Source organism: Micropterus dolomieu, linkage group LG10, assembly GCF_021292245.1.
Source record: "Micropterus dolomieu isolate WLL.071019.BEF.003 ecotype Adirondacks linkage group LG10, ASM2129224v1, whole genome shotgun sequence".
Taxonomy (NCBI): Eukaryota; Metazoa; Chordata; class Actinopteri; order Centrarchiformes; family Centrarchidae; genus Micropterus; species Micropterus dolomieu.
The window spans coordinates 20,523,555-20,548,412 of NC_060159.1; the positions used below are offsets into that span (position 1 = coordinate 20,523,555).

The 24,858-nt window shown below is 39.8% G+C and overlaps 2 protein-coding genes across 2 annotated transcripts; one reads left to right on the plus strand and one right to left on the minus strand.

The window, feature by feature from the left end:
• Positions 1-7,459: 7,459 nt before the first annotated feature.
• On the plus strand, positions 7,460-16,761 carry slc10a1 (solute carrier family 10 member 1). The gene is made up of 7 exons (XM_046061409.1): positions 7,460-7,678; positions 7,799-7,885; positions 9,037-9,149; positions 13,455-13,659; positions 14,445-14,623; positions 14,738-14,937; positions 15,950-16,761. Exons 1-7 carry the CDS (start codon positions 7,460-7,462, stop codon positions 16,009-16,011), a joined length of 1,065 nt encoding a protein of 354 aa, XP_045917365.1. The 3' UTR covers positions 16,012-16,761.
• On the minus strand, positions 16,215-23,780 carry srsf5b (serine and arginine rich splicing factor 5b). Its single transcript, XM_046060674.1, has 8 exons — positions 23,655-23,780; positions 23,246-23,394; positions 22,238-22,308; positions 22,017-22,139; positions 20,369-20,441; positions 18,943-19,016; positions 18,681-18,788; positions 16,215-17,810 (listed from the first exon to the last, which is right to left on the minus strand). The coding sequence occupies exons 2-8, from the start codon at positions 23,369-23,371 to the stop codon at positions 17,477-17,479; spliced, it is 909 nt and encodes a 302-aa protein (XP_045916630.1). The 5' UTR covers positions 23,372-23,394; positions 23,655-23,780; the 3' UTR covers positions 16,215-17,476.
• Between the last annotated feature and the right edge of the window lie 1,078 nt (positions 23,781-24,858).

Sequence of the window (24,858 nt, forward strand, 5' to 3'; positions counted from 1 at the left end):
GCATTATGGGAATTGAAGTTGGAATCATATTTGTATGTCATGTATGCCATGGCTGACACACGTGGATTTTTAGAATACACTCAAGAAACACACACACACACACACACACGCACGCACGCACGCACGCACACACACACACACACGCACACATGCACACATGTTACAACAGTCTACAAATAAACACTAATCAGGTGATTCCTTCCTCTTATCACTTAGAGTGCGGCTCCGTTTACTGATATTTAAAGCTATAGTTGCCATAACAGTTGCTGAGCTGAAACGATTTCTCAATTAATTGGAACTCCAGGGACAGAAAATGTACTGGCAAATATTTTAATGATCAATTAGGCCTAATCATTTTAAGTAGGCCTAATTTTGCTAGCAAAATAGCAAAATCCACTAGTTCCATGTACTAAAATGTGGTTTTCTGTCATTGTAAACTGAATTTATCTGGGTTTTATTGTTGACCAGACAAAAAATTTCATCTTGGGCTCTGGGATATAACTACTATACTACTATAGTGGTATAGTAATATGCTATTCTATGGACATTTTTACTATTTACTGATGTTTCATTGACCAAACAATTAATCAAGAAAAAACATCAAACACTACTTGATGGTTATACCACTAAACATCTGACATGTAGCCATTATAATGAAGAATTCAATTACCACAACGCATATCTTTAAGATTATTTTACGTACATGTAATGGTGGGGACGGAAAAACGTGATATGTAGTGTGGGGGCTGGTCTCAGGACAAATTGTGAATAATCTGCCCTGCTGCTTTCTTTTTCACAAAATTGTGCTGTAGATAAGGAGCTTACGCTGTGGATTATTTTGCACTGCAGCAGTGGGTCAGCAAATGTGGTTAAAAAAACAAGCTGGGAGCAGCCCCTTCCATTCCCCCAGCAGGTCAAGAGGCGACACCCTATCCTCCATCGCTTTCCCTGCAGACACAGGGCTTTAGACCTGCACTGACCTTGATCCTACCATCTTTTCCTCCACCTCCTAGTGAACCTGGATCATCCCCCTTCCTGTCTTAGACCTCTATATCGAGTCCTCCTGCCAATTGTACCCCCCCCCCCCTCCCATTTTATAGAACTATCCTATATTATACTGTATGTCCTGCAGCAGCAGAGCCAAACAGGGTCACTCAGGAATATGGACCGTAACAGTATAGCCTGTTTTAAGGATGACAACACAATAAGGCCAGGCTTTAATAATGCATGTTATAATGCAGCAAAACCTCTCCTGGCAACAATGCATTTTGCTATATTTGTGCACTACAATTGCATTTAAATTACCTGTAGGGATGGGTATTGTTACAGAGACAATACAATAATGAGGCAGCGCTCACAGAAACCGAGATTCGCATCGGCCATCTCGCCACACCCTTAATGCTATTCCCCCCAGGCCTGAGGTGAGTTATGAAGTGTTTTGGTACCATTTCAGCTCACAATATTCAGACAGGGAGCTCAGACAGTGATTAGCTGTGGAGGAAAAAGTAGTAAAAATCAAGGTATTGGAAGGACTGGCCTGTAATTATAGAGAGGCAGATCAGTCCAGGCAAAACCTCCCTCCCCTCCCCCTATGTCCTTACAGGGCAGCCCCGTTAAACCATTAAAATGCCCTCCTTTTGTCCCCTTCCAGCATATTGCAGACTACACTGGAAGGGGCCCCATATGCGGTCACCATTAAAGATTTTTTTTTGTTCTTGCCCTTGTTGTCAGTGCATGACTTATGAAAGGGAGGGAGGTGGTGTACTGTCAGATATACCATGATGTTAAGGGCAGAGTGGTTTCTCTCCACACAGTAAGTGCCTTGAATGAGCATCATGTAGTTTAAAATGCAGTTCATGCGGTGATGTCAATAAACTGTGCAGTGTTAACATCTGAAAACACATTACGAAAATAATTTACCGTAATGTTACATATCAAAATGAAAATATCTAATGTTTGTTGTCTTGAAGAGAAAACAAACTGATACCGTTAAGTGCAGTCACAATCATCATGCTGCCTTGTATAAACTTCAGCATATTATCTATATATTTACAGTAATACTGTACATTTTTACAAGCAATCGCTTATTTCAAATACTTATACATTTGTTACTACTTATATTTGTATGACCTTTGATGTGAATTAGTTTGACAGTATTATTTCACAATGAATGCTTTTTGTGTTATTCAGTGATAAACTCGACGATGTATTTGAAACAGAAGTCATTTTGTATCCCATGTGAGATTTTCAGCCCCAAATTAAAAGGACTGGATTATAAAATACTGCCATACTGCTGTGTTGCTACATGCTTCAAGAACGCCACACGTGACATCTTTGTGGAACAAGAGCTGGACTAGTTTGCTCCGCCAAATCTTTATTCCATTGTTGCAGCGGAGGATGACTAACAGGGTTGATTGTCTCACTGGGGTAGAGACATATTTACATTTAACTCTTACCCTCTTTATGACTCATCGTGATTCACTAACAAGTCGGTCAGAATGTTGTCTGTTCAGTAATTCCACTTTAGATTTCTGTCGAGAGACGGTGGTGAGTTTTTAGCAGATGTCAATCACTGCTCCCTTACAATACTCCCTCCTGCCTCTTACATCCCGTCACTCTCATTGCATAGAGGTGCACTCTTTTCCAGACCACCATTTTGTAACCCTTCAACAATGTTCAACATGTTTCCCTTTGGGGGGGGGGCGACATATGACATCTTGGTCTATTGCAGTGATTTCCAACCTTTTGTTTGTCTGATAAACCCCCAGTTGCTCAAGTACCCCTTCATCGACACCGCGTGTCATGTTCCAAATGTCATGTTCATTTGACTTTACTTTAAAGCTACAAGACATTGTGAATATTTGGGTTTAGCTTCTTTTTGTTGGTAAGTTTGAATTTGCTGTACTGCCACTTAGAGGGGCAGAAGCTGGGCGTTTTTACCACTTATCCATGTCTTTTAATCTATTTAGACTTTTCTGCTGGCTTGCTAACTACTTTTCTATTAAGATTGGTACTTGGTACGACAAGAATTCTGTAAACTTTCTGCATCTCTCTATCATCTGTTTGTGTCTCATAAACACATGAGCGTACAAGCTGTGTGCCTATCTTTCTGTCTCTCTCCCTAGTTTCTCTTCAGGCATCTCGTCCTGGGAACCCTCTCTCTCCGGCTGTCAGTGCCTCACACCAGGTGTTTGAATCTGGATCTTTGTCCTCCAGGAGATTCAGCCTCTCCTCTTGTCTTTCTCTTGGCTCTCTATCTCTCTCTGTTATGTGCATGTTGTCCATGTCTCTCTCTCCCTCTGTGTATGTTTGTTCTTTTCTTTTCTTTTGGTGTGCTTGGGTTCTGCCTTTTGTGTGTTTGTGTAGTCTATCCTCTTCCAGGTCTCCGTGGCGGAGAAGCGGTTGTGTGGCTCAGGTCTTTTATTATGTTGATCTATTCTGTACACATGGCGTATATAGCTTGTCTGTCCATCCTGGGAGAGGAATCCCTCCCCTGTTGCTCTTCCTGAGGTTTCTTTAATTTTCCCTGTGAAAGGGTTTTCTGGGGGGACTTTTTACTCATTCGAATCAAAGTTTAAAAAAAACAGGTTGTATGCTGTACGGATTGTGAAGGACCTTTATTTGTGATTTATGATTTTGGGCTTTACAAATTGACTTGCTTTGCCTTTTCACACACTATTAATGGCAGGACATGATGTTCATGGTTACAGCTGACTCGAGTTTGTCTGTCACAATAAATATATTATACATATATATATATATGTATATATATATATATATAGCAGCCTTACACCAATTTATAACTCTATTTTTGAGTTTATTTTCCTCCTTTCAAATTGGCAGAGCTACTCCACAATATTTTCATTTACATAAAACTACTTCCGTTTGGAACCGATGTACTGGATTTACCTTGATCATAAATTTGTCCCATAGCTATGTAGAATATATTTTAGGAGTTTCTCTGGCCCGGCACAGAGCTACATGCATAAGAACTTTCCTCTTTCATTGACTGCAGAGGGTTTTGCAGCAGAATTGCCCTGCAAACTGATAGCTATCTGGAACCTTGGCACAAGCTTTAGAGTAACAATCTGTGAGCTGAGCGTAATTTGTGATCATGTGCAGAGTTTGTACTTGGCAAAAAGCTAATCTGCTGGCTAGCCAGAATGCTGTCGCCAACAAGCCTTAATGCAAGACTGTAGATCCTTAATGAGCAGATCATCCATTTGTGTATTTAATGCTCTCCTCTTGACAAATTCTGACTCTGTCTTTGGCGACAGGTGGCCACTTTGAGTTGACCGTTTCTTAACCGAAAACTAGCACTTAAGCCTCTCTATTGTTCAGGCACCAGTAAAAGCAGAATTACTGTGTGTTTGTTCCATCCAACAGTTTTCTATTGTGAAATGTAATGAAAATTGCAGCCTCTTGGGGGGCACACAACCTCCTCTCCACCATGGAGAACTTGAAGAGGACAAAGTCTTTTATGTTGTTTTGCTTGACTAAGAAAAGTCTAATTCTTTTGAACCCTTAGCCATACTTACAGTTACTTTTACATTTTAAAAGCAAAGCTGTTGCAGTTTAATTTGCAGCAGATAATGACATGCATCACAAGTTGTACTCTCACAGGACATAGATGATAATATTCTTCTCTTCCTCTCTGTGACTCATTGTGGTGATTAGTAAACAATTCAAAAAGAACTAATTCAAAGAGCTTTGGGGACATCTTCACAGGATCTTATTCCTCAGAAATTTCCACATCTGTTCTTCCAGACACAAATTTACCAGAGAGAGTATTTCTTAAAGTCAACATTTAACAAAAGTAAAATCTCAGAAACACAGAGTGAAACAAACTAAATATTTACAAATGCTTTCAAAAAGTGTTGGGGACAACATCAGCCATTTCAAAAAGTGGTGGGGACATGTCCCCAATGTCCCCAGTGTAAATGACACCTATGAGCACAAGGCCATCTTTTGACCTCCTACAAACAATCTTTTAATCAAATAATGTGTTTTAATTTGATTTAATTTAACTTTTTCACTTTCATTAAATCAGATCTGAGGAGTTTTCCTGCTGTAGACGTCTCTTATGTTTCTCTTGAGCTACAGAAGTAAACTGTGCACTAGATGGCACCTCTGTACAACCAGAAGCCTCCAGGTGTCATTTGTGACTGACAAAAATAGAGAGAGCCTACACACAAGGACCAGATTTTGTTTCAGAGAGAAGAGGAGAGCAGAGTTGAGGAACCTCTGGCCCAACAGGTAACTCAATGTATGCAATAGAACTGTAAACAAATCTGTCAGTTTTACATGTTAAGATGGGATATGTGTTTGTGGGAATGCACTTTTTCTTCTATTCTGTACGAATTGACCCCAAAGAATAGGTGTGCAATTCTCACCTTCAGAAGCGTCAACAAGTCAGTATGGAGTTGACACATTTATAAATCTCTGTGGTATTTTCCATCTCTGTGTGCATGTTTTTTTTTTTTACGAGTGCAAAATAGATATGAGAAATCCACTGAAGGTAATTTTTCTGCACACAGCATGTGAGCATGCCAGTAGGGAGGATGTGGTTGCCTACTCTGGAGATGGAGGTTAACTTGTTACTGAAGCGCAAAGGAGAGTGAGGTTTGAAAAAAAGCAAGTGCTGTGTGTTTTTCCTCAGTCTTTAACAGATTAGCCAGATTTAAATGACTCGCTGCAGTAACATGTATCTACACCGTCAGCCAAAAGTTACTGAACATCCAATATCGTAGTGTTTTTTGGTTAAATCAATAAAATGATCAGTATTAAAAAAGGAATAGGTATAAGTGAATAGAGACATGTTTGTGACTTTATTGGAAATGACTTGTTGTGATCACTTAAATTAGACACCTACAGCAGGACGCACGTCCTTCATATCTTAAATGTTTCACAACTGCTGCTAAAATTATGTAGCTTTTATTTAAACATTCTGTAGGTCTGTCTTACCATTTTTAATCAGAGTTCTATCCACATTTCTCTGTTGTGCATTCCTCAGAATAATAATAACTTGCCTTGTAGTTGTAAGCAAATATAAGCATTTATTAATGTAATGTAATGTAAATCCTATGGAGACTGGTGTATTAACAGATAATGACTGATAATATAGCAGACAAGTAACATTATTAATATAAAATATGTTTTCAGAGGAGAAGTTGACAAATACTGGTCATTAATAAACACTTAGCGTATTATAAAACCATTTATCAACTGCTATATACTGCGTATAAATGCTAAATAGGGGGACTTAAAGTAAAGTGTTGTTTTCTCTGCATGTTGGGAAGCTGGTGTGTGCAGGTATAGTCATCATCCTACAAATGCGGAAAACACATGCAAGTATCAACTGTATAAACAAACATACAGTGTTTTCTGCTACAGGTGCCTTACGGTGATAGAGGTCTAATCAATTTCTAAAAATGTGTGTAATGTCTTTCTTACTTTTAGAGCATTTGTCTTAATGTTCTTGATATTTAAACAAAAATGTATGTTGAAAATGTCATAACAGTGTAAAATCATGAATATCTAATGAAAGCACACTGTGTTTCAAAACTACATGTCATGTAGCATTAGGTTAAAGGTTCTCAGGACCATATAATGTGTACTATGAACTGAAAGATTATGCTCTTTATGTTCACTGATTGAAATGCTTATCAACATAACAGTGACCTTGCTGCCTGTTCGGAGACAATGGACACTCCAAAGGAAACACTGTAGAAAGCATGGATGAGTTATTTATTTAAACAATTAAAGGATATACATCTGACTTCAGGATCTCCATATTTCTTTAGAACAGAGGTTTACAAAGTGGGAGGCTGGCCTCCTCAGGGGTCTCCAAACTGTTTTAGGGTAGGTTCAGAGAACGGAGGTGAAAAAAAATTATATTCATTTTCAAAAGAAGATCACATAGAAAATCCTAAATATATGTGATTTGGTTAAAGAGAGTTCAGAGATACAGTAGTTTTGGGGGGATTGTACTGTTTTTCCACTTCCCCAGAGTCAGAGGCATTCAGGGATTGAGCTAAACTAAGCAAGTAAACTAGGGTGTGTGTGTCTGTGGGGAGGGGGGGGGGGGGGGGGGCGGGGGGGGGGGGGGGGGGGGGGGGTCTGTCTGAGGGGAGGCCCACAGTCTCACACTAAAACCAGTGTTTCTTGCTGTGTTATAAAGGATTTGTTTCTCTTTGTTTTTCTGTCTGCGTCACTCTTGTCATGCTCTGATTCTTTTTTTTCTGATTGTATAATGAGAAAGAGCAGTTGAAGTCTTGGATAATGGGTGACATAATGAGAAAACCGTGAAGCTTGGAGAAGCATTTCATGATCCTGAAACCATTATGGTTACATTTGTGGACCAATTTCATTTCAACATTCGTTCTGTGTTCTCTGTCTTCCATTGTGGTCATGCTTGTGCCTGTGTGTGTCTGAGGATTACAACTCGTGCTGCTCCAACATGGAAGGCACCTTGGACTACGCAGCAGATCTGTTCCCTCATCCAGATTTGTGGCAAAATGACAGCTTCCTGGTCAACATAACGGTTGCTAACACCAGCTCAGTTTACACGGCTATGATGTCGCCTATAATGGACAAAACAATCAACATACTTATGATAATTGTATTATTCATCACCATGGTTTCACTGGGATGCACCATGGAGGTGTCCAAGATCAAGGTGACTTCAGCAGCATGCTGTCCTTTCATATACACCTGCAAGTAAATGATCTGTGTTTATTAAGGAAATAGAAGGTCTTTACAATAATGTCAACCATCAACCATTTTTTCTTCTTTCCAGAGTCACATAGTGAAACCTAAGGGTGTGGTGATAGCAGTGCTGGCCCAGTACGGTGTTATGCCTCTGACAGCGTTTTGCTTAGCTAAGGTTGGTATTCTTGTTATGTTCTGGTATTTAAGATTATAATCACATTGCAATTTTGATATACAGGAGGCATGTGAGGCCTCCTGCAGTCTAAAAGAATGTATCTCATTATGCTGGTTAAGTACTGTTTAGTAGAGCTGAAAATGATTAGTCGATCGACAGAAAAGAAATTTCTTTTGTTTGTCACTTTTCAAGGAAAAAGCACAAATATTCCCAGGCCCAGCCTTCAGATTTGACAATTTTTTTGTTTTATGTCAGTGTAAATTGAATATTTTTAGGTTATCGACTGCTTGTTGAAAAAAAAACCCAAGACATTTGAAAATTGCATAATAACAACACAAGACAAAGAGGAAATAGTAACACTAACAGACTGCATGAAAGCTTTTTGTGGATCAAAACAGCTAAGAATCAGGAAAAATTAAGCATTTCCAACAAATTGTTTTTATTATCAGTGTTGGGGAGTAACTAGTTACATGTAATTTAGTTACGGGATGTAATTACAAAATCAATTAATTACACATTTTTTCCAAGTAACTGTACAGTTACTTGGAAAAAATGTGTAATTAAATTACAGTTACTTTTGCAAATGTTCGTGATTACATTGGGGGTTACAGCTGAATATTTTCTGTAAAAAGCTAAGTTATATGGAGAAAATTCATTTTGCTGCCTGCATGTTTTTCATCTGCACAGTGTCTTCCTTTGTCATTTCCAGCCGTTTAGTAAAGTTTGAGGCTGTTCTGATGCTTTTATTGGTTCTTATGTTTGAATTTGCAGCGCCACACATCTGTTAGTAAAATTGCCTCTCAAGCTGTCTTTTGAAAATGGTTAACAGTTCATTTCATTTCAAGTTGAATCATTCATTAGAAAAGTAATCAAAAAGTAATTAAAATTACTTTGATAAATTGATTGAAATAGTTACACTACATTTTAAATAGGGTAACTTGTAATCTGCAACCTCCCCAACACTGTTTATTATTTATATATAATGTTATTAAATAATATTATTAATAAATATATATAATATTATTTAATTATTTATGCACAATCAAGATTCACAGTGTTCCGTAATCAATCAGATCAGCACTGATATCACTATTAGACATTATTATCAGTCATACACATGGGCAACAATTTATTATCATTTCATGCTGTAGGCATTCCAGTTGGCTGAAATTACATCTGTAGTGATTCTGATCTGCGGCTGCTGTCCTGGTGGAAGCCTCTCCAACATCCTGGCCCTTGCTCTGCAGGGAGACATGAACCTCAGGTACACACACAACCTACTGAAACTGTTTTTGTAAACTCTATCGTAAACTCAGGCAATTAAGGTCCAAGTGAACACTTGAACGACAGACGTTGGTGGCTCCTGAACCTTTTGTTGATCTGGAAAGGCTAAAATGATAAACTGATAATGAAAATGTGGGAAGAAAAGAGCAACATTTCTCAAATGGGAATCAACCATGACTTGCAGGAGGACCTCATGAAGGCAGTAATAAAACTCAAAATCAGTACAGACTAAACAAGCAAGGACCTCGTGCCTGGAAACCTTGCTGCACTACCATCTTGACCAAAAAGCACATTAATACTTGAATATGCACGAAAAAATGTGGATAGGTCTGTAGAGTTCGGGGAGTATTTTTTTTATGGAGTGATGAGGCTAAACTGGAACTGTTTGGACCCATGGCTCAGTGAATGTCTGGCGTAGGAAGGGCAAGGTCTTTGACAAAAAGAAGAACACTGTCCCAAGCATCATCCATGGAGGTGGATCTGTCCTGGGGGTGTTTTGCTGCTTTAAGAACTGCTAAACTTCACCCTGTACCTGGCATGATGGAGTCTTTGAAATATCAGGCCATTTTGAAAAGGAATGTGGCACCAAGTCACCCCCTAGTCTGACATATATCAATTGTAAATCAGTTTGGTTAAAAGCATCAGCTAAATAGATAAATGATTAAATCTAAATTACAATGATCCCAAGCATACGTCCAAGTTCAGGAATTGTTCCTCGAGTGTCCTCATGTGGCCGCCTCAGTCCCCAGGTTTTTAATCCCATGAAAAATATTTGGTGGGATTTAGAGAAAGCAGTGGCAGCAAGGAAACCTACCAAAGAACATTAGTGAGCTGGAAGCTTTTTAGCACACGAGGAATGGGTTGAAAGTCTAAAAGAAATGTGTCGGAAGGCTGTGAGAAATTCAGTCACAAGAATGTCTTGCAAAGTGATTTTTATTTGAGCAGCATTTATGTTGGGGTGGGTATTAAAATAAGAGAGACCGTACATTGACAGTTTGTGAATACCGGTCATTGGCCTGTTACTAAATAAAGGGGAGGGATTTGGGGCTAGCAGAGCCAGTTAGTCTGTGGATGAAGAGATGAAACTGGTTGTCAGCAGTCACCCATCTTTCCCTTCCTATTGAGACAAGTCTCTCCTGAAGCATTGTCTCCTTTAAATGGCAGATGAGGCATTTTACTACCACTGCCAGACTGCTGCGTGTCTCAGAAACGTATCTCAGTTTGGGGACTGCCCCTGATTGATCACATTGTGTTGTTGATTTCAGAGTCAGATAAATCAAACTTTTTATCTTTGCCTCATCACAATTAATGGTTCTCTCAGCAGCGATAGACATGTATTCTTGCTTAATCTTGCTTGTCAAATAACCCACTGCAAAGAAGGTGAGTGTGCTGCTCATAGCACTGAAACAGTAAGGTATCCTTTCCTACAAAAGGTTTCCAATTGTTGAGTCTTGTGGCTTAGTCCATTGTCCAAAACAACAATTGTTGCTTATTGTCACTGATCTGAGATTTATATGTAATGTGGTGCCTGTGGGAATGATAATGCTTGTGTGTACTTATCTTCTTCAATTACTCGAGACATATTCCCAAATGAAAAACATAAAACTTTATCTGGTGAACTGACCTTTAAGGCAAAAGTTCAGTGACCTCGGTCAATGTGCTATCTTTTGTTTTCATGTATCTACAATCGAGGATGCTGTGCTAATCAGAGTATGGCCTGTGATTTAATATACCAGCGGCACCCGCCCTGTCATTATTAGAGTTGAATGACCTGCAGGACATCACCAGTCTGATCATAAATCTATATTAGCTATTATCATAATATGCAAGCCCCTTTCAACTTTCAACCTCTGGGCCATTCACCCCATTAGTCACCTTATTCAGCAAGGACCCGGTGTGTAGATTGTGTGTTCAGGACATTCCTCCTCTATCTGATGTCTAAGGATCTTATCTGGCTTGCAGCTGTTGAGCATAGTGTTGCAGGACGGAACTAAAACAGCACTGATGAAACAGAGTCCTTCAGACAATAAATTTTTAGTTAGGGGTCCAAGCCCAAGAAGGGCAAGGAAACCCGCAAACGCAAGGCATCGTGGTTCCCAGGCCCAGTAGGGCTGGGAACCCCATTGTAATCGTCAGGATTTTTATTATTATTCTTCTGGCGCTAAAAGTGATACTGGCCTAGACAGTAAGTGCTACAGACGCAAAACTCATAAGGTAGGTCCAAACCGCTGCACGTACTTCAGGCGCAAAAATCCGCACACTTCTACCTCTAGGGGGCGCTATAAGCAAGATAATTGTGTTTGGGCCTGGAACTCCCACATACAAAGGCGCATATCAAAAACCTTACAGCCACTCATTTGGGGAATCGAGTTGAATCTCCTGGTACAGGCCACAGACTTTTTTTTCCTGAAAAAACTGAAATACCTATTTTAAATAACTTCTCCGAAGCGGGAAGTCCGATCGACACTAAACTTGGAACGGACAATCATTGGACCAAGCTGATAAAAGTTTGTAGAGAAAATTTTGATCTGCCACAAAATGTCCCAATTATAAGCTAACAAATGTTTGTGAAAACGCTAGAAACGGGAGGTGATGTCATATCTTTGGAATGGCTGACCAACACCAAATTTGGTGACCTTATGTGGCATGGGTTGCTGTGTGGCTGTGCAAAAGTTAGCCCCTAGGTGGTGCTGTGTAACAGCAATTATCTGTTCCTCTATAATCACAACTTGCATTGACATGAAACTTGAGACAAATTGTTCAGAATAGTCTCCAGGCACCAAAGTTGACCCTAGGTGGCGCTGTTATTGCAGATTAAAGACATTTAAAAAATCTCATTGATTTACAAGCATTTATATCTCCATAACCACAAGTCCGATTGATACGAAATTATAGGCCCCTGATGACACCCGAAAAGTTTGGTGTAATTCGGACTAAAGGTGGCGCTATAATTGAAGCTGAAATACCGTGGGATAATCCTATTAATTTGAATGGGATTTTGAACTAAGGGACATTTTGCCTCATAACTAGGCGTTCCCAAGGGGCTGTATGAAATTTGGTGTTAATCGGCCTCTAGGTGGCACTATTAATCGAATATCAAATGACACTCCCTTAGACATACTGTACATTAATTTTATATCCCCATAACCGCAAGTCCCTTTAATTTCAAACTCTGTTCATTTATTCAACGCGGGTTGACTCGCGCGGCCTGCGCAGGGCAAGGGGCGCGGCTGATGCCAGGAGGCGTGGACCCCGCTTACAACTAATAATAAGGATTATTAAGGATCTCATGCAGGCAGCAAACGAGGCCTTTTAAAAATATTATTACACAGTATTTCTCAGCAAATTTACAGGCAAGTTCAAAGTGACATGTCACTTTTTACTCATTATTAGAGAGTAAAGGTGACACTAGCATATTGTTAATCAGCCTCTGTTATAAAAAGGGTGATATGAGAGCAATAAATCTTGAAACAATTGGCTGGCAGATAGTTTACTCAGCTCAGAAAATGTTCAACCTGCAATTAACAAGTCTGCTGCCCCACCAGCAGCCCCCGGAAGCTACACTGTTCATTGCACCTCACACTTTGTAGACTTTAAACATAATGCTGTCAAGTTTGCTACAAAATGATGACAAAAAGTAAATTCTCTAAATGTGTATGGACCATTTACAGTGACACTGATTCTTAAATGTGCTGAATAAATGTATGCTTGTCTGATTTTCACATTTCAGTGTGAACAAGGAAACATATGGGCCTGATTTGTTTCTGGAGACCTGCTATCCTTCCCTCTTGTGCAAATCTGTTCAGTGGTTCAAGTTAAAACTTAATTCTTGACATTAGAACAGCAGTAGAGAATATAATTTTTCTATTTCTATAGAGCTGTTTTGGTTGATATCACATGATCTTGAGTTTGTATGGAATTGTAGATGTTAAAATCTGAACACTTTTCTCTGGTAAGTACAGAGAGAGAAGTTGGAATTGAGGGAAAAACATGCTGCAAAGGGCCTCATTGGCTTCAGATTTGAGCTTCAAAGTTAATTCTTGACCTTTGAAATAGCTATTGAGAAAGAAATCTGACCATTTAGTGACTGTTTTTCTTTACTAAATGGATCTTGTGGAGGGGTTGTTTTCTAATCTACACACTCTTCCAGATTCCTCATTTACAACCAAGTGTTGACCCAATGGTGGGCCTAAACTAAAGGTCATGTGTCACCAATATAATAAGGAAGCAGTTGTTTCAGTTTAAGACTGGACTAAGACATTATCACCCCTGTGTTTCCCCTCAGCATTGTGATGACTTCCTGCTCCACGTTGCTGGCTCTGGGCATGATGCCTCTGCTGCTGTACCTCTACTGTCAGGGCTTCACTAACCTGCAGGACTTCGTGCCCTACGTCGACATCACTATTTCGCTGTTCATGATTCTTATTCCCTGCAGTGCCGGCATCCTCATTAATTATTACAGGCCGCAGTACGCAAAGTTCATCACAAAGGTTTGCGCGCGCACACACACACACACACAAGGGTCAGAAGGTTAAAGGGCAGAAACAATTTTGATTAATGGTTTGTGAAGGAAATGAACAGGCTTGATTTATTGTTTATCCCTTACAGACAAACCAAATGAATATCCCATGTTTTCCACATGTGATGATATGTAGGAAACATGGAAATACCTGTACTCCCATAGGTTTCACATAGGTTTTACACTTTACACCATGAAAATGTTCCAAAACCACATTTCCCATGTGTAAAATACATGTTTAACATATTTCACCTGCGATTTTAACATGACTTTTCCTACGTTAAATTTCACAGGGTGCCTAATGTGGTCATTCTGTCATTTATCAAGCAATAATGGCAAAAACGTGTGGTAATACATCACTGTAAATTGAATATATTTGGGTTCTGGATGGTTGGTCAGCCAAAACAATGGCAATTTCAAGACACTGACTTGGACGTGTAATATTAATGGGCATTGTTTTGACATTATATGGGGCAAACTAGTAATCAAATATTGGCTCCCATTGGCTCCCACTGGAGACATAAATGTTTTTAAAAAACAGGTCACAAATGATGATCATTTCCTGGTGCATTATTGGGATTATTTTGTGTGGCACATTAATTCACATTTGATGCTCTTGTCACAGATGAATAAGGCGAGGCTGTGTCTACACAGACAATACTTTAAAGAAAACATAGACCACTAGACTTATTCTTTAATAATTAAGAAACCAAAGGAATCTACAGTTTAATGAGTTTCCTGTCTTGCTGTTCCCAGGTAGGCCTCACTATCATGATGATTTCTGTAGTTGGGATTGGCATCATTTCCAGCATTGCCATCAGAGGCTCCATCCTGACAGTGCTGTCTCCTCCACTCATGGCCATCGGCTCTCTCATGCCTTTTATAGGCTACTCCTTCGGATACATCATCTCCTCGCTGTTTAAGCTCAACCAAGCGTAAGTCAGGCGGAGCGTTATCTGCTTAAATTCAAGCGCTTATGTTAGTCATGTCAGAGCCACGAGCCTGTCTTTATGTACCCGTGACTTATGAATGAATCTGTCTGCCCTCAGGGAACGGAGGACGGTCGCTATGGAAACAGGCTGTCAGAACATCCAGCTCTGCAGCACTATTCTGAAGATGGCCTTTCCCCCGGAAATGATCGGCCCTCTGTTTCTGTTCCCCTTGGTCTACGTGTCCTTCCAGATGATGGAGGCAGGTGTGCTCATTGTGCTGTTCAGGTGTTACCAAAGGTTCACATTCACAGAGAAAGGTAAACAGGCTTTTAAAGGGTTAATATGTTCATTCTTAAGCCAGAGGATAAAAGCTAATATGAAATTATAAAGGGGTGTACTGTACTGGACTGAAAAAACACAACAGAAAAAAATGTCGTGTTAGCAATATATTAGCTAACAAGCAATTTCCAAAGCAATACAGGGGAAAACAATTCTCATCTAACAGGAAAAGGAGTCTACAGCCATGCTGAATTAGTACTAACCAGAAAATACAGGAGGCTGACTGGAATCTCATTAGTTTTGATGGTATTTTGTCATAAACAGACATTTTGACCTGTTGATGGTGTTCAGATGAAAGTTTTTTACAATTCATCTTTGAGATATTTCAATAATAAACTAAAATGTAAGTGGCACTAGAGGAAAAGTCACCCGTCCAAAATGTGGTGCCAATCCATCAAGTGGATACTTAGACACAGTAAATGAACATTTTTACCTAATGTTGCTAGAGGAAGTGAGGGAGGGAACCAACGTCGTCATTAGGATTCCTCCTCTGACATTACAATAGCAATTACAATTGCTATTCATGTCAGAGGTTGCATGCCTCTGGAGCAACTAGGGGTTAAGTCTTGCTCACGGACACATTTGTGGATGTATCACAGTGGGGAATTGAACCCGGGTCTCTCACACCAACAGCATGCTTCTTATCCACTGCATCACCACGACCATCTAAAAGCACCCGTCAGAAATGATGGTCCAAACCTGAAAGATCACAGGGGCATCCTGGTTGCCTTGTGATTAAAATTGTATACTGTGTAAGCTCTGCTGGATTTTGGCTTGTGACCTCTGTTGCACCTCATAGTCTTCTGTCAGTTTCTACACTGTCAACTAAAAAAAAAAATAATAATAATCTTACCAGTTTCTCAAATGTGTGTTTTCATTTTGAATGTGAAATTTAATGAGCCTGACTGTTCGATTAACTTAAAATTTAATTTTATGAAACTACTTTCATGCGCTTGCTCTGCCAAACCACTTTGTCTGCCTGACCTACAGAGACGTACCAGCCAGCTAACGCTGAAGACAAGTCGAAAGTGTCCTCTGAGGGGACTGTATGATGGAGGACCAAAGACTCTCCAGCCTGATGGGGACTAGACAACGCCCTGCAGCTCGCTGAAAGGGCTCCTGCACTACTTGAAACAAATAAGATGTATAACTGTCAGAAAGCAAAGTGATTTGAGACTGGGAGAATTCAGAGTATTTACTTCTGAATTGTCAGTTGACAACTTGTAAATTTGTAAACCACTGACAAACACAAAACTCATGTTTTAATTAAAACAGTTTTATTGTTTTAGTCAATTGTCTTCCTAAACCATACAAACGCCCATCATATTTTTTTTTTCCCACTGAAAATAAAATCCTTATTTACAAAAATGTCGCATTTTCCAAACTCTTGTCTACACGTTCAGTCACCACAGTAACATCAGTCACAGTACCAACAAGTATAATACACACGTATGTAAAATCAAAGTCTGCAATGCTGTACACAAAACCCCTATATCAAAACAAAAACAAGTAAATTACAACGCTAGAATAAACATTCTGTATGCAACACCATTTTAAAGTGTTGAAATTAAAGTGTTGACCTTATCCTCAAGAGTATTACATCTCCCAACAAGACAGTTCAACAGTCAACTGCACGATCCATGAAATCAACCGTTATTTTACTGTGCAGCTGTTCAACTGCTGGAACAATGTCATTGTACAGTGCTCTTGGTACTGAAGCTGCCAATGCCAGTTGCAATGGTTTGTTTTTGAGCTTTAAGTACAAATAAAATATTTTCAATACTAATAAGTCTAAATTTCGATCAAACAAAAGCACATGCAAGCATTTTAAGTTATAGATATGGCATACACCATCTGTGGTAGATACAGCAGGTCAGAAAATATGGGGAAAGAGGTGAAAGGACTTGGAAAACGCGAGTGATAAGGACAAAAATGTAAAAAAAAGAAAAAGGATCAATCTTCCTACTGACAAGCAACAACAAAAGTATCGCAAAACAGTAAAGAAAGTGGTCACATGACTTATCAAAAGTATTCTATTACTGCTGAAAAACACAGGTTCCCTCTTCAAAGTTTTTCAAAGTGTAAAGATGACCAACGTTAGAGGCCCAATAATGGCAGTGCTGGTTCGATTTGGTGTTTCTGTGACAAGAAATAATGGTGCTGGATCAGAACTGGACCTGCAGCTAAGCTGGATGAGTAAATTTGGAGGTGAGGAGTCACTCAACGGTACAACGGTCTTCTGTTTAAATTATTTAACTTTAAAATGACAATAAAATATCTGACTTAATATCATTGTTTCTGTACGACATGTGTTTTAAATGTGAAAACCTTGAGGACTGTTGAGGATGACAATCCAGACAAGAAAAACTAAAAAAAAAAACTTTACTTGAGGGAAACGCTTGTCTCAGCTTTCAGAGGGGGTCATGGGAGCTCCAGTGTGCAAACACCTCCAAGCTGATTATACTGCTGAAACAAGTTGTTCCAACTGGTGATTCCTGTTAAACTTAAACACAACCTTTAGCGCTGGCTGTCAGTAGAGCGAGAACGAGAGCGAGATCTGGAACGGGAGCGAGAGCGGGAGCGGGAACGGGAGCGAGAGCGAGAGGCCCTCTGGGCAGGCAGAGGGGAGTGCGGGCTGGCAGACTTGCTCGTTTTTGAGGAACGTTTAGTGGCATCCTTGGATTTCGCTGATGGGGAGGCGGCACCGCCGGAGGGTGAGCCACTGGGGGAACGGGAACGGTTGTGGGCCTTGGCGGGGCTGCGAGAGCGTCTAGGCGAGCGAGATGGAGAGCGACCACGAGAACGGGACCGTGAGCGGGAGGAGCTCTCTGACCGGGAACGACTTCTCGACCTGGGTGAGAGGAAGAGTAAAGAAAGATCATTAGGATATTGCCAAACTACATAGTATACACATTCAGGCTCTCAGAAATTAACTACTGGGGTTCTTTCACACAAGTATTAAGTAAACGCATTCATAAATGAATAAGCAAGCAAGCCAGGCAGTGTGAAGACTGCTTTCACCGAGCCTGCACATTATATACTGTCTGGCTTATGAACAAGTCATTCCTTATTACTTTCTTTAAATTAATTTAACCATTGACAAGGTTTTCCAGTTAAAGAGCATGTATGTGCAGTCAACCTACCACCATGTATGAATAAAAGCTAAATAAATTGAATAATCACTGTCAATCCTGACAGACTCTAAAGATCTGATTGCAACAATAAGATGAGGGCTTCTTGTGTCTGTGCCGACTTTCCCCTTTTAAAAAGGTGATTAAAAGATAAGTTCTCTTCTGAAAAGTGTGTTAGTGGCACAGTAATCAATACAGATTTATACATTTACACACACTATGCTTCCCAACAGCAGTGTGACTAATGCGCAACCTCAGCAACAGTTCAGCCCATATATAGTGATAAACCAAGTTATACTTTTGCCTGGAACCATTTCTTTATCCACCTTTACTATAGGCCATCTAAAATAAGCATGACTCTGTTCTTTGAATGCAGGTGGAGCACTGATCTCTCAGCATTCAATGAAGTTATCTCGGATAATAGCATGCTCTTATTGTGATAATAAATGAAACATGAGTGGAAAGCGGAAGCCGCCATCTGTGCGCCGCCAATCATGGGTGAATAGGAGCGCATCAGCCACAATCAAATGACTTCTCTAATATGTATTGATCGCTTTTTTTGTGTTTGGAGGTTCGGGCAGACAACTCACCTCTTCTTGGCTGCCTCAATGAGCTTGATTTTCCTGCCATTGATTTCTTTTCCAGACAGTTTTTCAAGGGCGTTTTTCAGATCGCTGTATGAGGCAAACTCAACCACTCTGTAAAAACAGCATGAAACTATTTTATTAACAATCTTAGATATGCTTTTTGTCATAAATTGGATTGTAATTTTCCTCAAATTTCAAATGTAATTTTGATATGGTAAACATATGACTCACATGGTGATGTTCATAATTGAGTTAATGGTCTTACCCTTCGTTGAGCTTGGGGCGATGTGCATCTGCAAATGTCACCTCTCCAGCTTGTCTCATGAAATCTTTCAGGTCCTACACATGTAAACATCAGTCAACTTACGGAGAGACTCAGGACACAAGTACAGCCTGAGACATAAAACAGGACTGATTTACCCAAAAAGAGAGATGGTTAGATTCTCTGAGAGGACTACACAGGCTACAGCAGATAAGGATGAGTCCAAGAACCTCAGAGACCGTTTAATCAAGCCTGTCCTTCAAAAAAGTGTTTTTTAAAAAACATTAAAAAAAATTTTAAATCCCCACAAAACTAGAAAAATGTAGTGTACGCCAATGTATAGAACATATTTTTACAAGTACTTTTACTGGACACAGTGAGTATTAACAACAGTTTTGAGATTCTTGGACCCACTGCTCATTATAACTACAGAGACATGAACACCATCTGCATGAACTGAACTGCAGTGGCGCCACTGGGCAGCGTTTGGCACTAAGAGCCCCATTTTCCCTGGCAAAGAGGGCACAGGGCTCCTCGCCGGGACCGCCCGTCTCGGCACCCCGCCTCAGTAAAGAGAGTGAACAGGGTGGAAGAGAGGAAACTACTACCTGAGAGCGAAACCCTTTGGGGTGGGCCGCAGGCTCTCCGAGCCCACCATAACAGCAGATTATATCCATGGGCACCTGGAAGGAACTCACACTCTCTCGCGATGTGCGGGAACACCAGAGGGGGGGAGGGAAGGGGGATATCGATCGATCGAAGCCCCTCAAATTAACGAACCATCGATCAATACGCCACCACCATCACCATCGACTCTCGCTCTTTCCTCTCCTTTCTCTCTGCCAACTCTCTGTTTCCTCTCTCTCGCTCTCAGTCACACACCAGGCACCCCCCTGCCTTCGACAGGGGGCGTTGCGAGCGAGCGTAGGGGCCGCCAGCGCCTCTAGTGTGGAGCGAGCGCTCACAAGACCAGCAGGCGTCAACTAGGAGTAGGACAGACTGGCTGACACCACAGGCTCAACCCAGACAGAAGGACCCAGAAGGGGTTAACTCCACCATAAGCGAGCTCTTCCATATGACACAACAGTCAGGCTGGCAAATAAAGGGGTGAAGAATTGGTTAAAATTTGAAAAAAGGAACAAATTAACTGTTTTGTTGTAGTTGCTGCTCTTTGACTCATTACTTAACTGCATCAGATGCAGATTCATATGAGCAGTGTTTTTTAAAATAACAATCTGGGCCTTATCACAATAAAAGTTTGTTTATACACATTAGCAATTGATCTGATTGTTTCTATGTTTTTAGCAGTATGGATATTCTACATTTGTATGTGTATATTGTTGGAGGCAGACTGTTTGAGGTGATAACATCTGTGGTGTTGCAGCGTTTAGAGGCTTGCTGTGTATGAAAAACATGTGGCAATACTAACCTGCCAGCTGACACGAGATGACAAGTTTTCCACAATCAGGCGGTTCTCAGTGCGCATCGGAGGAGGATTTCGACTGGAACAAGAGAATGTAAAAAGACTCATTCAACTGAACGACATTGTGAGGCTGAGATACAGACTTTAGCACACAGACTAAAGCTTGAGGCCATACTGCCTACTAGGGATGAAACTGTATGAAAATTTCATATCACGATTATAGTGACCAAAATTATCATGGTATTATCATGGTATTGTAAAAATGTGCCAAAAAATATTAAAATGTACTGATACACAAACCATTTCAACAAGTTTTATATTGAAAACTACAAATTTCCATTTTGTGTCCATAAAAAAATATAACCGCAAATACCTTTTGTAAACATGAAAATCATCTAGGTGTGCATTATCAAGATTTTATATTATAGGCCTATAGGTAATACAATGATCCCGTGGACAATTACATGAAAACAAGAAAGTCTTTAGAAGACAGTGAAAGTAACTGCAATGAGCCCCAAAACTGACATAAATACAGTATGTAGTGTTTCTAGATATGCTGCTTGGTTGACTAAACTGCATAACGTGTTATGTTCAGTGGACGAATAAACTCTGCCGTCACGACACACACAGCAAGAGAACAACGTGTAGCGTTTTTACAAGAGCAGCTAACACAGAGAGCTTCAGTTTATACGCTGTTAGCAAGTCAGACAGACAAACCAAAGCTAGAAATTAACACCCTGCGTTCACTATAAAGTTATTTTCTTCAATCAAGTTTCCCCTCAGCGCGACCGGACTTCAGAGTGACTGAAAAAGTGCCTTGAGATTATAATAGCGCGGTTAACCGTACCCGGTTATCATGGTAATTAAAATGTGTAAAGGTAATAACAACCGGTAATTTTACCATGGTTTACTGTTAAACCGGTAATTGTTTCATCCCTACTGCCTACCTCTAACCTGTGTGTGACGGCTATCTTGCTTAACTACTGCGGCCCTATCTTTCTACATCATGTTTGCCTTTAATAAATCCTCTGAAATAAAAGCCTAGTAAACAAATGAAGGGATTATGTTCAGAGAAACACTAGAGAGCTATTAATCTGAAAAGTATCCAGAAGGTGTTGGGTTAAAATAGTTTTATTTTTTTCTTCATGTCTTGTGACATATTCTACAGATACAGACACAGACATTTGTCACTGTCAAAAACTAGTGAACTTTTTTTTTGTAAGTGAAGCATTGCTGCTGCATGTAGCTCGCACAGACTGTGTGGCAGCTCTAACCTACTGACATGGCCGCCAAAATAAAAAGTAAGAGGTTCCACGATGCACATGCGCTTATCACATAGGCAGTGTGGCCTGGCCATTAAGAGCTCTCAAGGATATTTGAAATTCAGTGAGCACAGGCCAGGTGTTGCATGCATTTAAAATTCCAAGTCTGTAATTAAACTGGATCACTGCAAAATATACAAGTAACTTGAACACCCACAGTAGCCATTTCAAAACATGGACTCTGATAATTGACCTTTTACCAAATAATTGTTTAAACAACATACTTACAGAACCGTTCATTTACGTGTTCCTTACATATTAAACGGCAAATACATATTTACGTATCAAAGCAGTTGATGTTACCAAAACTGGAGGAGGTGTGAAAACCTTACCTCCGACTGTTCTGGGATCCTCTGCCATAGCGATCAGAGAAACGTCCTCCTCCTCCTCCTCCAGTGCTGCCTCCTCTGCCACGGCCACCTCGCAGACGTACACGGGCGTGCTCGATGGTTACCCTGAAATTACAGAAAAGCTTCTGTATTACCATGGAAACCGATGGACCAAACGGTGAAGGAAAACTCGTACAAACATTTACCACAAGAGAAATTCCTACCTTTCATTGCACAACTCTTTGCCATCAAGCTCATAAACAGCATCTTCAGCATCCCTGGGGTCATCAAACTCCTACAACAAACAGAACGCACATTAATAACACTTAAAAGTTTGTGTCTCTTTATCCCCTTTTCTGTGTCATTCTTAAGTGTGTGAGGTACAGCATTAGACTATTTTAAATATGGCAGTAATGCCTTTCTTCCTTTCCCTTAAAAATACCAGCATATACCAAGCAGATAATTGCTGTGACCCAGTTTCATACCGATCCTGGAGTCGTTTACCCACCATCCAGAAGTTTCTGCATGTTAATATTAATGGATTTCATTTGTTGATTTTAATCAAATGTGTTAAAATCCTTTGTCATCATGGGTTAGGGGATATTAAGATATTGAAAGCCTGAAGTTAATTTAATCTATTGTACAATGGAGTAGGGCAGGGTGGCATGGACAAAAATGTTATCACAATAAAAAAAAAAAAGAATTACTAACATTTTTGGCCACATCACCCAGCACCAGTGGTAATTCATTCTTGATTCTAATAAATTAAATAAAACATTTAATAAAAATGTGTTGTATTGTTATAAAGGAAAAATATATAGCGATAATTATCATTGTTTCACTGCCCAGCCCTCCAATCTAGTGTGAGAAAAGGAAAAGGTGTGAATACTTAGAGTGTATGTAAAGTTACCTGAGAAAAACCCTTTGGCAGTAACTTATTTAATGTAGGGGTGAATTGGGCAGAAAACCCTAAAATCAGCATTTCATTTAAACACTTCTAGATTTCGAAATGGTTGACACTGCAAGGACACAACACTGGATACGGAACAAAATGAAGGCCGTAAATTTAAAGAACTTGGTATCTACTCTGCATGTACGCTAAGGCGGATAGAACCGACTGCGCTGAATGAAACATTACATTACTGTAAAGCGAAGTATAAAGTGGCCTTTATTCAAATTCTATCAATATTTAAGAAAACTGCCTCGATCCATTCCCATTGTGTGAGACTCACCACAAACCCAAAGCCTCGCTTGAGGTCAATATCTCGGATGCGGCCGTATCCTTTGAAGAACCTCTCCACATCCTTCTCTCTGGCAGACGGGCTCAGACGGCCGATGAAAATACGACATCCACTCATGTTGGTGTTGTTGGTAAAGTTTTCTGCAAGCGTAAGAACAATAACGTTATTAGTGTATATAAATAATGATATTTAGCGGCCCCAACAACGTCGAATTATAAACGCCCTATTTTTGTAGCAAGCTAACGTTAGCCGGTCAACTGTGGGGCCTAGCTACCAGATTTTTACCAGGCCACGTAGCGAGCAAATTTAAGATAACGACTCCTATACACGACAGATAACGTTAACTTTTCTTTTAACATAACAGTACATGCACGGTGAGTTTTAATCGTTCAACACATACCCTTAGGTGGTCCTAGCAGTATTTCCTTGCTGACTGTCGACTGAGACCGCAAACACAAAATGGAGCCTCTGCTGTTAAGTGAGAGGGAACCAAACGACCCACGTGACGCGTTTAACGGCGGACTCTTCTTCTTTTTCTTCTTCCTCTTTGAGGTTTATCGGCAACTGGCCTCCCTAGCGGCCAACTTCAGGTGCTAGCTAACTGCAACTGCACCTCAAAGTTGCTCGTTTGTTTATTCTTGTTTTTTATGTATTTTAATTAAACCCTTTCATGCATGACTTATTAAATTAATAAGTAATATTGTTTGTTTTTACTGTTAAACAACTGAAAAAATATGCCTATTAAACCCCCCCCACTTATATTTCATGTGTCCACCTCATAAAAAGTGATTCAGTGGAACTCAAAATAGGTCCAAAAACGATATGTTTATAAAACATTTACAAAGAGCAAGTGGTATAAATACTCATAACGTTATTCAAGTGCAAATGATATCATCATTTTAAATAAAACATACAAAATATTGCATAATATACATTGGCAGAATTTGGCCAAACCGTCCACTGGAGTAGACAGATGTATTTTCAGTCCCAGAATAAAATGTACAAGAAATATATAATTAAAATCTGTAATTAAAAAATAGTTTTTTTTACTAGTCTTATTTCCTGAGGATAAAAGGATTTAGAGTTATTGCTGAGCTTGGTGCATCTCTACTTCCCTCCTTATGATGCACTATATCAAAATAACAGAGATGTAAAACATAAAAATCAAATGGTACAACCAAACGCTTTGCCACTTGGTGGTTGCATAGGTAGTATGTAGGACATGGTACTATAAAATGGCTCAAAATGGCTTCCAAATATCAGTCCACTGTAGTGGACGTCATGCATGAAAGCGTTAATTTTTGTCTATTGTGTGCTCAGTATTTCAAGCCACGATTTCAAGACATTTTTGCCTTATCTTTTATACACAAAGTAGTAGTAAAGTTTGTCAGATTTTCCATTTTCCCATCAGTCACGACCTTATGAAACTGACCAAACATCATCTGCCTTGTCCACTTCCACCATAACGTTATTCCAGTGTGCTCTTTAATCCTGCTCCTGATGGCCCTTATGTTTTAATTCTTTACATCATGTCTTTTGTCTCTAATATCTATTTCCCGCAACTAACAAGCAAGCACACTTTCAACAATATCTGGTACTGACAA